This window comes from Monomorium pharaonis, chromosome 4 (assembly GCF_013373865.1).
Source record: "Monomorium pharaonis isolate MP-MQ-018 chromosome 4, ASM1337386v2, whole genome shotgun sequence".
Taxonomy (NCBI): Eukaryota; Metazoa; Arthropoda; class Insecta; order Hymenoptera; family Formicidae; genus Monomorium; species Monomorium pharaonis.
In genome coordinates, this window is record NC_050470.1 from 21,533,451 (window position 1) to 21,547,486 (window position 14,036).

Consider the following 14,036-nt stretch of genomic DNA (forward strand, 5'->3'; position numbering starts at 1 on the left):
AGCCGCGTTACGAAAATGCTACAGTGCGATATGATGCCATGGAGCGTTTATTCTGAAAAATCTGTGTCCTGGATTCAGGAGTGGAATATTTTTCCTCTAAAGAATCTGAAATTTCCTAGCGCGATGCTAAAGTTGAGGTGCCCGTATATTTTAAGTTACGTTTATGTGTGTACGCGTGAGGAAAATTACTTTTGGTAAATTTTATATTTAACAGGTATAAGAAATAATTTTTTATTCTACATTAATTTTTCGAGCATCTAATCTTAGGTTTCACGAAACGTTTATATAATTAGAATACACGTTCTATTATAAATTGGTGCAAAAACAATTGCAATTTTTATTATCTTAAACTTTGATACTTTCTCGTTTTAGAATAAACTTTTACTATTTTTACCTAGTATGTTATTTTAAAGCGCAAAATACGTTCTATTGATTTATGTTTATATTAATGTGATGTATCTTCAGTAGAATGAATTTCGCGCTTTAAAATGTATATTACATGAACATTGTTAAAAATAAAAGTTTATTCTAAAATAAATATTAAAGTTTAAAATAATCGCAATTATTTTTGCACCGACTTCACATTTATAGCATTAAAATCTTGCTTAGCTCGAAACCTATTATTCGTGTGATTTTTAATCGAATTGAGCCCTTTTACCTCATTTTTACTTTTCTAAGTGTATTTCTTAGTTTTACAAGATCGATCTGAATTACAGAATGATTTTCCAAGTATACAGTGCTACAAATTAGAGACATGTGAGGAAGCATAGAATTACATTCCGAATAATATATTACAGCGCATTACAACGCCGCTATTGGGAAACGGAGGAGAGCGCGTGCGTAACACACGATATATATTCATAGAAATTAAATTTAACGAGCCAAGAATTTAACGACGCGGGAATTTCAAGAAGTAAAAAGAAAATCAAATGCCGTGGACGTATTATCATCAGTTTGTGTTTATTATACCTTATCTACTTTTATGCGGGCTTATCTAGAGCGCGAGTCTCCATTTAACAGCCTTACCGTCCTCGGACAGCTGGAAACGGGCATACTTACACAGCCTACAGCAAAACCTGTATTAATCAAGAATCGTTTTCTCGGTCGTATTACAATCAGTGGAAGACATCCCCGCACGAATGTTTCCGATAGCTTATAGCGCTCACTGATGCGGAACATGTGGAACAGTACGCGCGATTTCCTTACACACGTACGCGGAACGGAGAATTTTAGATTGAAACGTATCGATTCATTCGAGTGGGGAATCCGACGCTCTCGGCGGTGTAATAATTCAGCGCTCGTTCTATTTTGTCATGCATCATGTTCTATTTCTCTCGTCTTACTGCGTTCTCAATTTTCCACTTATATCCTCCAACACTAACACACACGCACACGCGCGCGTGCGCGCGTGACACGTGACTGGTACACGCGGAAATATTTCTGGATTATAAACGAAATTTCTGGATATATTTCGGACCTACGCGTATAAGTCTGCATTCCAGAATTCTAGGCTACCTCCCCTAAGTCAGGTAGATTTTACAGAATTTAGATCTGTAATTAGGTAAGACTCCAGGTCTCTAATAATAGGAAGATCCTAAATTGTAGGTCTGTATAATTTAATTCAGGGAAACATGAACGTGGAAACACAATTGCGCGCCTCGAGGATCACTCCCGTGAGAATCCGTTTGCATCTATCCCGAGATCTTGATACATAAATTGCAGATTAATTCAGCATATATTTTTCTTTCGCAATTCCTTCCCATTAGACAATAAGGGCATTGGGAATTTATTTGACCAGGTCGAATAACGTGAATAACAATTAACGTATATATGACAGATAAACGGAGAGAATTTTCTCTCAAAATCTGATATATATATATATATATATAATTGTGGACAAATGATTATACTTTTAGTAAATTTTACTAAAAAGTATAGTAAAATTCCTCGAGGTCACACAATATTCTACAATTGCTAGATTTTGAGGGTAAATTTTAAGAGAAAATTCTCTTCGTGTACCAGCAACAGCGATATTATGGTGACCGTGTAAACAATTAAGGGTTGTTCCAACTTCTTGGTAAACTTATCTATCGGGTAAGCACGTGTCTATCTTTATTTCTCTTCTTTCTTAAATAAATAAAGACAAACATATATGTACCTGATAGCTAGATTTATCAAGAAGTTGGAACAACCGACCCTAAGAGAGGTGCTTTAAATCCCTATTAATTTGGAAGAAATATTTTGACATTAACGAAATAAATGTCATTCTCACGATTATATATTTTTCTTGCTGCAGGAAAGTGTGCAGGAGCTGCAGGTGCCCGCGGGAGGAGCACCAGCGGGCCTCGACGGAGGCGGGCGGTCCGTCGGGACTCGGCCTGGGCCCGGGCCCGCCGATGGCGATGGCCATGGCCTTCCCGAGCGGCGCCGGCGGCGCGCCTCACCAGGAGCCGTTCAAGAGCCCGGTGCAAGCCGCGCCGGCCGGCCTGGCGCTGCAGGAGGCGCTGATGCAGCATCACCAGAGGCACTCGCAGAGCGACGACGACAGCGGCTGCGCGCTCGAGGAGTACACGTGGGTGCCACCCGGGCTCAGGCCCGATCAGGTAGAGTCGAATACGCGTTATGCACATTCGTTTCATCCCGTGATAATAAAATCCGGTGGGCGCACGAATTCGAGCGTCGCCTGAACACACACTTCCAAGAGATAAACGACGAGCGCGCACGCGGCGCGGTGTTCCGGAAAGGACCGAGAATTAAAATGATGAGGCTGCGTTAACCGGGTAAACAGGGCAGGCATTTTTACAAGGCTTTATACTTTATGCGATAACGGAGATCAATTAATTCATTGAGAGAGAGAGAGAAAAAAAAAAAAGGTGGAGACGGAGGCCTCTTTACCGTCGTGTATGCACGTAATGCGAGGGTGTCTCCGGCGATTCGTCTCGCCGGGGACCAGTGACCGCGGACAGCGGGGCCCCCAGATCGCCCCGGGACGATTACCCGATCGTGAACGACGGCGGCGACGGTGCAGTGAGTCATCAGACTGCGCGCCGGTGAAAGCTCTCGCTCTGGGTATAACGATGATAAAGCGTAATCGAGGGGTTCACCCGAAAAAGGGCATGAAAGAAGAGAGCGTAGAAGATATACAAAATGTATTAACGCACCGGCGTACAGTCGGTGCCCTTTAGCCTTCTCTTTCGAGGGATCCCACTCTTGAAATAAAATTTAAAAAAAAAAACATCTCTGAATCAAGCTGTCCTACAACTCGTTAGAAAAAGTTTAGGGAGCACCCCTTCGTATATACGCGCTGGACATCCCGGGGCGTTGCGGAGTGTGAAAAACGAAATCATTTTATTTAATTAAACGCACGCTGGCGGATACAATCGGATAATCGCCCGCGCGTTAGATTCCCTCCCGCCGAAAGAACTAACCAACACGGCTCGTCGTTCATTAATTGGTTTAAGCGCGAGCGTTTTGCGTCGGCACGGCGGTGCGGAATAGAGTATTCTCTCTCTCTCTCTCTCTTCGACGAGGTGCGTGCGGACTTCTGCGTGCCGCGCGCCAACATCGTCGTTTATTTCGCGACTACGCGACGCGATGCGTGCAAATCCGCTTCTCCTTTCCTCTTCTTCTTCATCTTCCTCTACCTCCCTTTCGCCTCGTCCTTCTCCCCCTTCCCGCTTTTATTTCCCGCTTTCGCTCCGCATCCTAGCGGCGTTCGTCCGCGCGTTTTCTTTACTCATTTTAAGTGTCATTACGTCTAACGCGCATTATATATTATGACTCGGCGTTCTCGGCGAGGGGACGGTAATCCCGCGCAACAAGCTTTTCGCGCTCTTAAGACACCCTCCCCCCGTTCTCCACCCCGTATACGACGATGCCGTCAATTCGCGCGTTTTCGCGCGAAGATCCCCCGAGTGTATCTGAAAGCACAACAATTCGCGCGGCAATTCGCGAAGATTTTGCGTCTCCATAACGAGCGACAGCCAGTAATACGTGCAATCCTCACGTGCGAATCAGAGAGGATAGCAATATCCTTACCGATCCTTAGAATCAGTAACTCTTGACGACGTTTTTGAAGTTCACGTCTAGCCTTTTGAATTTTGCAGTGCATTTTTAATAAATTTCATTTAAAGACACTAACACGCGTAATAATTTCAAGAAGAAATATATTCTTTTCTTTGCCTTTATTTTTTTTTATTTTTTTTTTTTTTTTTTTATTTGTCTAGTGTTCGGAAATATTACTAGTATCCCGATAACAAAGTTTCTGATAACAAACAAAAAACGTTATAAAACGCAGGCCTTGCATGAAGATGGAACATACATAATTGAGCAATATGTAATAGTATTAACATTGAAAAGCATCTGTAAGATTCCCCTCCTTGTTTCAAGTTTTCTAATAATGTAAATATTGTGATAATATTATATTACACGCCTTTTAAAAGGAATCTGAAGTAAATCACTAACTTTTTTTTTATTAAAAATTACCTTGAATTGGCTTTACGGAATGAAAAATTCTTTTACACGATCCAAGTTTGCACAGAAGTGAAAACGGCAAAGGGTTTTGTGTAAACAACGAAAAAAATTTTTTGTAACTTTTCAACATTTTTAATATGTTAAAAATCGATTTGGGGATCTACATTAGAACACAGCCCGTACATAATACGAAACTTGAAAAGATGCATTATATACTTGTATCACTTTTCTTGTGCAAATGCGATACCTGTATCTACCTTTTCATACCGTTTTATTGTAACAATTTGTAATTAATCGACGTTATATTTTACAACAGTCGCGAGGTGAACGTCTGGCACAAACCAGAAGGAACGCGCGTGTGAGACCCACGCGCGCGCCACGCCGGCCAGTGTGTTTAATGGCATGCGCTGACGTTGGCTATTGCCACTCGTAAACGGAGAGACGCCGGGACTCGTAACGCGGAGAAATTTACCGCAAGATTTTGCAGAAACTCGATTACCGCGCGGGTTCCTATCAGGCGCGGTATTCCGTTCTGCCGGGCGATATTCTTATGGAAACACGTCCGCGTTGACACCGAAAACCCTTCTCGCGCACGGATATACATACACCGTCGCGCTATAAGAGTATACGCGCTGGAAATAAAACCGTACGCACTTTTACACCCCGCGTGCCTTACACCACTAACTCCCTTTATCGTCGGCCGCGCCGCAGCAGCAGGTTTCCCGTCCTCTCGGTTAACATAAACGCGCGCGCGCGCGCGCGCTCGTCGGTGTTTTCCTTCGGACTCTTCGGTATGTTGACAGTACCCGTCCCCGATACTTATCTAAATTTGCGACGGTCAGGGCGAGAGATGGTCTCAACGACCATCGGTTAAACGTCAGTACCGCGCGATTGACGCTAAATTCTTTGCCCCTGCCTGCACGTATAAATCATTTATCCGACGGAGATGCGATCAAATGAAGGGACACAGATAGTCAGCCGGACTATTAGTTAGCGGTCTGTCGCGCGGTTCCACTTGTCAGTGAGTAATCGACGACATATGTATATCGATCACTGATATTAAAATATGTTTTTTTTATAAGGGCAAACGAGTCCTGAAATATATATATATATATATATATATATATATATATATATATATATATATATGTATATATATTTCTTTTTAACGATCACACAATTTTTTCACATCCTCTCGATTAATCTCGAAAAAGGTGATACTCCTTTTTTTTGTTTGTTTGTTTGTCGGAGCACTCGTAAACGCCACTTTCGCCGTGCGCGAGCCGTTAAGAGGAGAGACAGAGCGTGCTTCGGATACAGCGAAGTCTCTCACGCTCGACGTAAAATAACCACAGGTCGTCGCCTCGTGCAATTTTCACGATAGGCACGCATTATCGTTCGCGCGCGCGATTAGCGTTTACGGTACATACGAGCGACGCCGACGCTCTCCGTCCCGGCGAGACCCCCAATAATCTCGATTCTGCTGTTTTTCGCAGGTGCATCTGTACTTCAGCGCGCTGCCGGAGGACAAGATCCCGTACGCGGGTAGCGCCGGCGAGCGGGAGCGGGTTAAGCAGCTGCTGCAGCAGCTACCGCCGCACGACAACGAGGCGCGTTACTGCAGCGGCCTGACCGAGGAGGAGAAGCGCGAGCTGCGGGTGTTCGCGGCCCAGCGGAAGCGCGAGGCCCTCGGGCGCGGCCACGCGAGCCAGCTCGAGCGGCCGCACGGGGCCGGGTGCCGCGAGTGCGGCCGCGCGATCGCCGCCGGCGAGATGGCCGTCGCGGCGAGCCGCGCGGGCCCGGCCGCCCTCTGGCACCCCGCCTGCTTCGTCTGCTGCGTGTGCCGGCAGCTGCTCGTCGACCTCATCTACTTCTGGCGGGACGGCAGGCTCTACTGCGGCCGCCATCACGCCGAGACCCTCAAGCCGCGCTGCTGCGCCTGCGACGAGATCATCCTCGCCGACGAGTGCACCGAGGCCGAGGGTAGGGCCTGGCATATGCGCCACTTCGCTTGCCTCGAGTGCGACCGTCAGGTAAGCCAGCGAGCTCAAACTTTAGAAAAAGTTATAACAATATTCTTAAGTAAAATAAAAAAGCTTTAATTTACCACTATTCCAGCACCATATTATTGCTGATTTTAGCCACCCCCCCTCCCCCCTAAAAAATCGATTTTTAATTGAAAACTTTAAGGTGGCCTAACTCCTTAATTTAGCTAAAGCGGTAGGACTAAAAGAGAAAAAACACTTTTCTAAAATGGAGAACATGCATTTTTCAGAATTATAATTCCCGCCATCGCGAGACTGTGCTATACGTATGTTTACCATCAAATTTGTTCCATGTCAACGTGGGCGACGAATGAAGATTTCGCGTGCGTCAGTTACAAATACCGGGATACGCGCGGCATAACGGCAGATAACGTCTCTTTCCGCGCAGGGAGACCGGCCGAGCACCGGCGACGACGTGAGATCGGGTTTATAAATATATAAATGTAGAATATCGGATTTTTCATACAACGATACTCCGCGGCGAATCGCATCGCGACCTAACGGTACTTTACTTACGGCCGCCGCGCTGCATTGGAAACGCGCGCGCGCGCGCGCGCTCGCCGCCGAGTTAATGATTACGTCGCTATCGAATTTACAGCTGCGTAGCAATTCATAATTCCGCGCCAGCTGACTCTATCTCCAGATACGTCTTCCGACTTAGATAGCGTCGTTCGCGAGAGGCACACAGAAGGCCCCAGCAGCGAGAGAGAGAGAGAGAGGCCTTTGCCTTCCCGCCCGCTCCGGGTGTGAACTTGTGAAAATGCATTCATCACGCGCGAAGGAAACCTGGGAAAAATTCAGTGGGAGTGTGCAGGACGGAGGAGGAAAAGGAAAAGGAGGAGGAGGAGGAGGAGGAGAGAAAGAGAGTCTTATTTAAATTTGCGCTCGGCGCAATTTACTAAGTGGTGATGCGAGAGTTATTCTCTCCGGCCGGAGAGTGTGGAACGGGATAACGCGGTATCTATATCGCGGACGTACGCGAGAAGCGAGAAACCCTAAGAACCTGACGTTTTATCAGATCGCCGCCGTATGTAGAGCTGCCATGCTCCAGTGAATAACCGGTCACCGCCGGAGCGCCATTATCACCGAAGCTATGCTTACTTCACCGCGTCGAGATAAGACGACAATGTTCGCCTATGATTGAGGAATGCGCTACCGTTTCTCCGGATCAATGTGTCCCCTCTATCCCCGTTAAATTCCGAGCTCCTTAAACCTCTTCCCGACGTCTGTAGACAGAGAATAGAGTGCGACACGCGTGAAACGGCACACAAAGATCGGCAAAAAGATCGGTGTGTTCCTCGTTTTCTCATTTTTCTGGATTCGCTGTCTCTTCCGTTCGCGATTCGAGATCAAACCAACAAAGAGTACAAGCAACACGACGTATTCATCAACGCACACTGAGAGAAAAGTGTCTAGTATTTGCAACTATAATTGCATAGTAAAATAATTATAGTTGCAAATATCATTTTTATTAGTTATTATTGCTATAATGTTAGTGTAAATAACCATATATGTATAGTTGTGCCAAACGGGGTAAAAATTTTACTATAAACTAAAAAGTTTACTATAAATTATAATAATTTCTACCATACAAATATTCTACCATACATAAATCACCATTATGGCACGTTTAACTATACATTATGGTTGTATGAACGAATGCTATAGCTATTGTAACAATAATATAGTTAAGTTAACTATAATTTATATTGTTAATTTAACTATAAAAATATTGTTACGGCCAAAAATAACTATAAACTATGGTTAATGCAACTATTTTTTCCCTCTCAGTGCAGATCGCAGTCGATTTGCACCTGCAAGCGCACCGTCCGTTCTTGTTAAAGCTAGTTCGTTCGTTCGTTCGCTGTCACGGTTTGCTTGGTCTACTTCCACCATCGTGAAATCACCGCGCGCGTCCTTTTTCTGTCCGCAGCTCGGCGGCCAGCGGTACGTGATGAGGGAGGGCCGGCCGTACTGTCTCAGGTGCTTCGACGCCTCCTTCGCCGAGTACTGCGACAGCTGCGGCGAGCCGATCGGCGTCGACCAGGGCCAAATGTCGCACGAGGGTCAACACTGGCACGCGACCGAGGCCTGCTTCTGCTGCGCGACTTGCCGCACCTCCCTCCTGGGCCGGCCGTTCCTGCCGCGACGTGGTGCCATTTACTGCAGCATAGCGTGCAGCAAGGGAGAACCGCCGACGACACCGAGCGACTCCTCCGCCGGGCCGCCGCCACTCCCGCCGTCCTTCCTCAGGTAAAAACCGTGTGCTCCGCGTGCGCGGCTCCTCTCCCTCCCTCGCACACCGCCCCTCGAGACCTCGTGGGGTCATGGAGCAGAGAAGGGGGGAGAGAGAGGGTTGCTTTCATTGTCTTGCCTCCGAGGGGGGGGTTCGCACAGATCTGTCCTCGCAAAAATTATAGTCGCCGGTAACGTCCCGCGATTACGCGCGAGCCCGCGCGGGCAACGCGCTCCCGCGGTTCGCGAGTTACAACGCCGAGAAATTATTACGACGACGATAAATTGCACTAATGTAGCCGGTTTCGCCGTCTAACTTGTTCCGCTTTGCGAAGCGTGTGGTAGACGGGGGACGGGAGAATCGTTGAAACTGAGATTAAAGTTTGTCGACGTTATTAACGAAGTAAACTGTGGTCTTGTGCTCAATCCGGACGATCAGGAACTGAAATGGCGAGAAATAAGAAACAAGTGTCGTTTATTGATAATTTTATTTTATTGCGCTTGAAATATTTTAATTTTGTTACGCAGGTGCCAGAAAATTACTCAGGTATTCGTACAGATCCGTGATTCAAGCGATACTTACGTATACGCTTTTTATAGACGGGTTTTATAATCGAGTTGGCATACGCATACGAATCGACAAGGCGCCGAGCCATTTAAATCATATGCTTAAACATATGTTAATGCATCACCTATAGGTGCGCGGCTACTTTCGTTGTTGAATTTAAATTCGGCTTATATACATGACAACCTCGTTTCGGAGGCGTGCACAAGAAGGTGCCGAAATGTCGCATTTAAATTTTATTACGCTTCTAATTGTCGCGAATTTTCAGCCTGTCGCAAATGCCGGCATAATTTAAATCCAGAATGAGAAGCAATTAGTGGCGTTTTAACCGTGCAACGTAACCGTTTAACAGAACAAGATAAAATTTTTTATAATTTTTTCCTTTAATAAAGACCACGTTATACTTAATTAAAATATGAAAGACACTCTCAGCACGCACATCTTTTAATGCCCTTTCGACGTGTGTGCTACTTGGGATTTAATGCTGCGTCTCGTGTTTCAAAATTTTAAATATAAAAATTATATAGATTGTTCTTTTTTTATAGATTATTTTATTATTACGTTTGAGTGTCTGCGTAAAATATGAACACAATTTTCCTATTGATTTAAAAGTTAATTAATTTTTTCATTTGTTCCTGATGTTCATGTAAAATTAAGTTTTATAATATTTATTTGCAACTTTGATAAGTCACATTACAAATTAAATTAAATTTTTTACATATACTAAAAAAAACTTTAAGAAAGATCTCTGCAAAAATTTCTTTGAATCCATATTTAAAAGTATATTGTGTAACAAAAACTAGAGGACAAAATCTAATTTTTCATATTTTTCATTGTCTAGAAGCGGTAGGAGGCAGACGATGGCCGCGAGCGAGGGTTCGTCGAGTCCACCTCCACCGCCTCCACCTCCGCTCCCTCCAGGCTCGAGGCATACCCTCGGATCCCCTAGGAACTCACCTCGAATGACCAGAAGACATCAGCAAATGTCCGCTTCTTTGGCGACGACGCCCACCCAAAACACCATGAACCCCGAATTCGGCGCGGAAGGACTTTCTTCCAGCGGTTCTAGACCCAGCGGTCTCGACAGAGTACTCCTGGAACGGAACCTTGAGAGACTGTTGCAGGAACGTGGCTCTCATCCCGACGAAAATTGCAGCGAGTTGGGAAGGTACGATTACATTCTTCACGACTTGCGAAAGTTCGAGCTGGCAGCGATTTAAATACAAGTTATCTACACTGCGGACTAAAAGTTTGGAAACATTTACGATTTTTTTTTTTACATCTCACAAAAAGTTAAAGTATATTGAATATCTTGGTGAAAGGAAATCCTGGAAAAGTTTTTAAACATAAGTACATTTTAAAATGCAAAGATAGGACTTTGAAACCGTATTTTAATTTTATCTCTACGATATTTTTGAATTATATAGAATTAAAAATTAGAATTGTTTTTTTCAATATTTTTGCTTTGGAGCTATTGCTCGCTCATCAAACATCATCGGAAAAATTGAACATAAAAGTATTTTAAAATAAGTTTTAAAATATTTTATTAAAAAAAATTATATGATTTTGGCAAACATTCGTTTTTTTGATAGAAAAACTCATTTTTTATCAAACATTTTTTTAACTTTGAAACCTGAATATTTAAAAATAAGATATCCAAATCTGAAATTAGCAAATTAGCAATGTGGTAAATACAGCCTAGCGCTTGTCACTTTTAATAAAATACATTAACGTTGCAAATTGCAATTGCATTGCAGGCTGATGCAAGCGCGGGATCGGGAGCCCCTGAGATGCATCCAGAATTGCACGCCTTCTCACGCGTCGAGCATGCCGGAATTGCCGCCACCCCCGCGGCCGTCGTCGGGAGCTTCGGCGTCGACATCGACCGCCGGCGCGACGTCCGCCAGCGTATTAGCGCAAGAGTCAGCGACGTCGCCGGCCAATCCCGGGATTGGAGCCAGCCAGACGGATCCGCCGACGCCGACGTCGCGACGAGTGCGATTCCAGGGGGATCTAGACGTCAACGATCACGGCGCGACGTCGCGCATTCCCCTCTCGCCGGCGAACGACCGGAATTCGTCGTCGTCGCCCTCGCCCACGTCGCTATCGAGAACGAACGTGTCTCGATCGAGGAGTCTGCAACCCGAGGAAGTCGCCAGCACGTCAACTTGGGGTGCGTAAAATAATTATCCTTAAAAAAAAAAAAGGATTAAATGTGGATTTTATTGTCTTTATTTTGAGATCCAAAGAAAAACATTGTGTTCTCATTTACTAAATATATTTGCAGGAACGGCAGGTACGTCCAGGTCGAGGATGGACGGCGAGGATGACGACGCCGAGAGCTGTTGCTCGACGTGCAGCTCGTCCAGCAGCTCGGACGAGGCCGCGGCTTACGCACTGCCACCGCGACGAGCTTACGGCGGCGTCCGGATCTCTTACGTGCCGAACGACGCGGTGGCGTGCGCGCGGAAACGCGCGCCCGCGTCCTCGTCACCGAATCAGGCTCAGAGGGACACCGAGAAATGCGTCATATCTTGATAAGGCCTTCGGTACAAATCGGTTTTTACGTCGTTGCACCGTCACGATAATCAAGGGGCGGAGGAAGGAGTCTCCTACGAACTGGACGCGCACACCTCTCGCTACCTTTCGAAGCGTCGCCGACGCCTGCGGCATCGCAGCACGTCTCGCACGCACGCGAGGCACACGTGGACGTGTAACGACGTGGGCAACGTGAAAATAATACTCATTTTATTTCTGTAAATATTGTGAGCTCTCTTCCGGGACGCGCGTCCGCCAGCGTCCGCGCATCCCTCTATTTTTAATACCCTATTAATGTATTTGATAATAATAACATGATGACAATGATAATAAACCCCGTGTGTCTTGTTGCCATTGGCATTCTACCCGCTGCGAAACGAAAGTACGACCGAAAGTACGCGCTGATTATCGAGTATCGCTGAAAGCTAATGGCTATTTCCCTATAATCGGTCATTCGCGTGCACGGCCGAGACGGTTTAACGTGAGTATAACCTTCTAATTATGCGACATTATTCTTTCACAGCTGTATTCGATTATTGTTTACCCGTGCAGTAATTGCGATAATCCCTCTCGTTAAGGATCATTTTCTTAAACGATGAGAATCCTATAGGTAACGCGATTGCTGCTGCGAATGATAAACTGCAGGGAAAATTACTCATCGGTATAGCTGATCTCGAACAGAATGTCCTCTGATTAAATGATTATTTTTCTTAAGGCACGACTTCCAATTAATTGGTTTCACTTTTCTTCTTTACCGAGGAAGATCGGGCAGTTTGCGGTAAACTCTTACATTTTTTTTTTTAATTAATAGAAAGTAAACGCTCCCTTCTCCTTATTTTTGTAAGAAATTACGATTTTGATTTATATTCAAATTTTCGACACGGACGTACAAAAACCGCGCAACTTTTACGACTTCTCCTTACGACAAAGTCAAAAGCGGGAATACCGCGCACTCGAAACGAAGCGAATCTCGATTTGGCCGAGCAAATCGATCGTTCGCTTTCATTTATTTAGACGCTAACGGTATGGAAATCTCAGGTAAGAGCGGGGCGGGATAAGAGCGAAAATTGGAATTTACGGTCGAGTGGCGGAAAGAGCGAAAGTAGTAGCCCCTCTTAGGGACAATCATTCACGGCGTTGCTTCACGCTCATGGAGGGTACTCGTGCTTTCTCTCGTTCGGCGAGCACATTACACGCTCCCGGCGAGACATTGCATCTGACAGCGCGTCAAAATTCTAGCCATTAGGCCCACGAATTTCCCATTCTTCAATCTGGGATCTTTCGAAAGGTTCGTCATTAGCATACGCGCATACTTATGATCGCGCGCGATTGATATATTGCCTAATCGACTTCTGAACGACGTTCGTTTCGTTTGTTTGAACGATAGAAACGTTCCGAGATGGGATCTGATAAGTGGATCTTTGATTAAGGCGCAACAGGCTTGCCTAATCCGTGAACAAGACAATCCCGACACACTAATTTGCGTCTTGTAATTCTTCTCCCGACGAAGCCTGGCTCTTATTTTTTATCAATTGTTTTTCTTGAATTTTTTTAAGAAAAGATTTCTAATTATACTCAGCTGTCGCATTACTTACGGTATTGCATATTTTATTATTACAAATTAAGTAACGGTATATTGGAAAGGACATATTTAATCAAGGTTATACGAAGTTGTTCTATTAAAATTTACATATCTAAGCGACCATATATCTTGATTAATAAAAGATTAATAGGCGATCGTAATTTAGGAATTTCGTGTATATCGTAATTACGATATAACGTAGCGAGATTTCAAAAAATGTCTTATTTCGTAACGCGAAAAATGTCTGTAGAAACAAGACCAGTCTCTGTTATAGATTACATTTAATCTTATTTGATCGTGGCATTGACTTGTTTATCCATAAGCTGTAAATTTTTATACACAAACAAAAATTTAAAAAATAAATAAAATTCTGTAATTACGACAGAGGGAAAAGAAAATTACGATATAAATCACGGATTAAAGTTCGCGTTCTAAAAAAAAAAAAAAAAAATAGAAAGTACAGATTGGGCGCAATAACAATCCCATTCGCGGCAGGAGTTTTTCGAAACGCAAGTCGCAACTAAATAATTACGTACGGGAAGTGTGGGATGGCGTGATTGCGAGGACGGGCGCCGGAAGACCCTGCCGAGCACCACCT

At 44.7% G+C, this 14,036-nt stretch overlaps 1 protein-coding gene across 2 annotated transcripts in view; it reads left to right on the forward strand.

Annotated features, from left to right (window-relative positions):
• The window catches only part of LOC105831232 (protein prickle), a 168,814-nt gene extending 155,008 nt beyond the window's left edge, over positions 1-13,806 (forward strand). Inside the window, exons 3-8 of one of the 2 annotated variants that reach the window (XM_036286031.1) lie at positions 2,297-2,603; positions 5,970-6,506; positions 8,452-8,771; positions 10,160-10,486; positions 11,076-11,491; positions 11,606-12,190. In XM_036286031.1, coding sequence (XP_036141924.1) covers positions 2,297-2,603; positions 5,970-6,506; positions 8,452-8,771; positions 10,160-10,486; positions 11,076-11,491; positions 11,606-11,856 — 2,158 coding nt within the window. In that variant the 3' untranslated portion in view covers positions 11,857-12,190. Of the gene's footprint in view, positions 1-2,296; positions 2,604-5,969; positions 6,507-8,451; positions 8,772-10,159; positions 10,487-11,075; positions 11,492-11,605 lie in introns of both variants that reach the window. The other variant, XM_036286032.1, reaches the window with a different exon arrangement.
• The last annotated feature ends 230 nt before the right edge of the window (positions 13,807-14,036 follow it).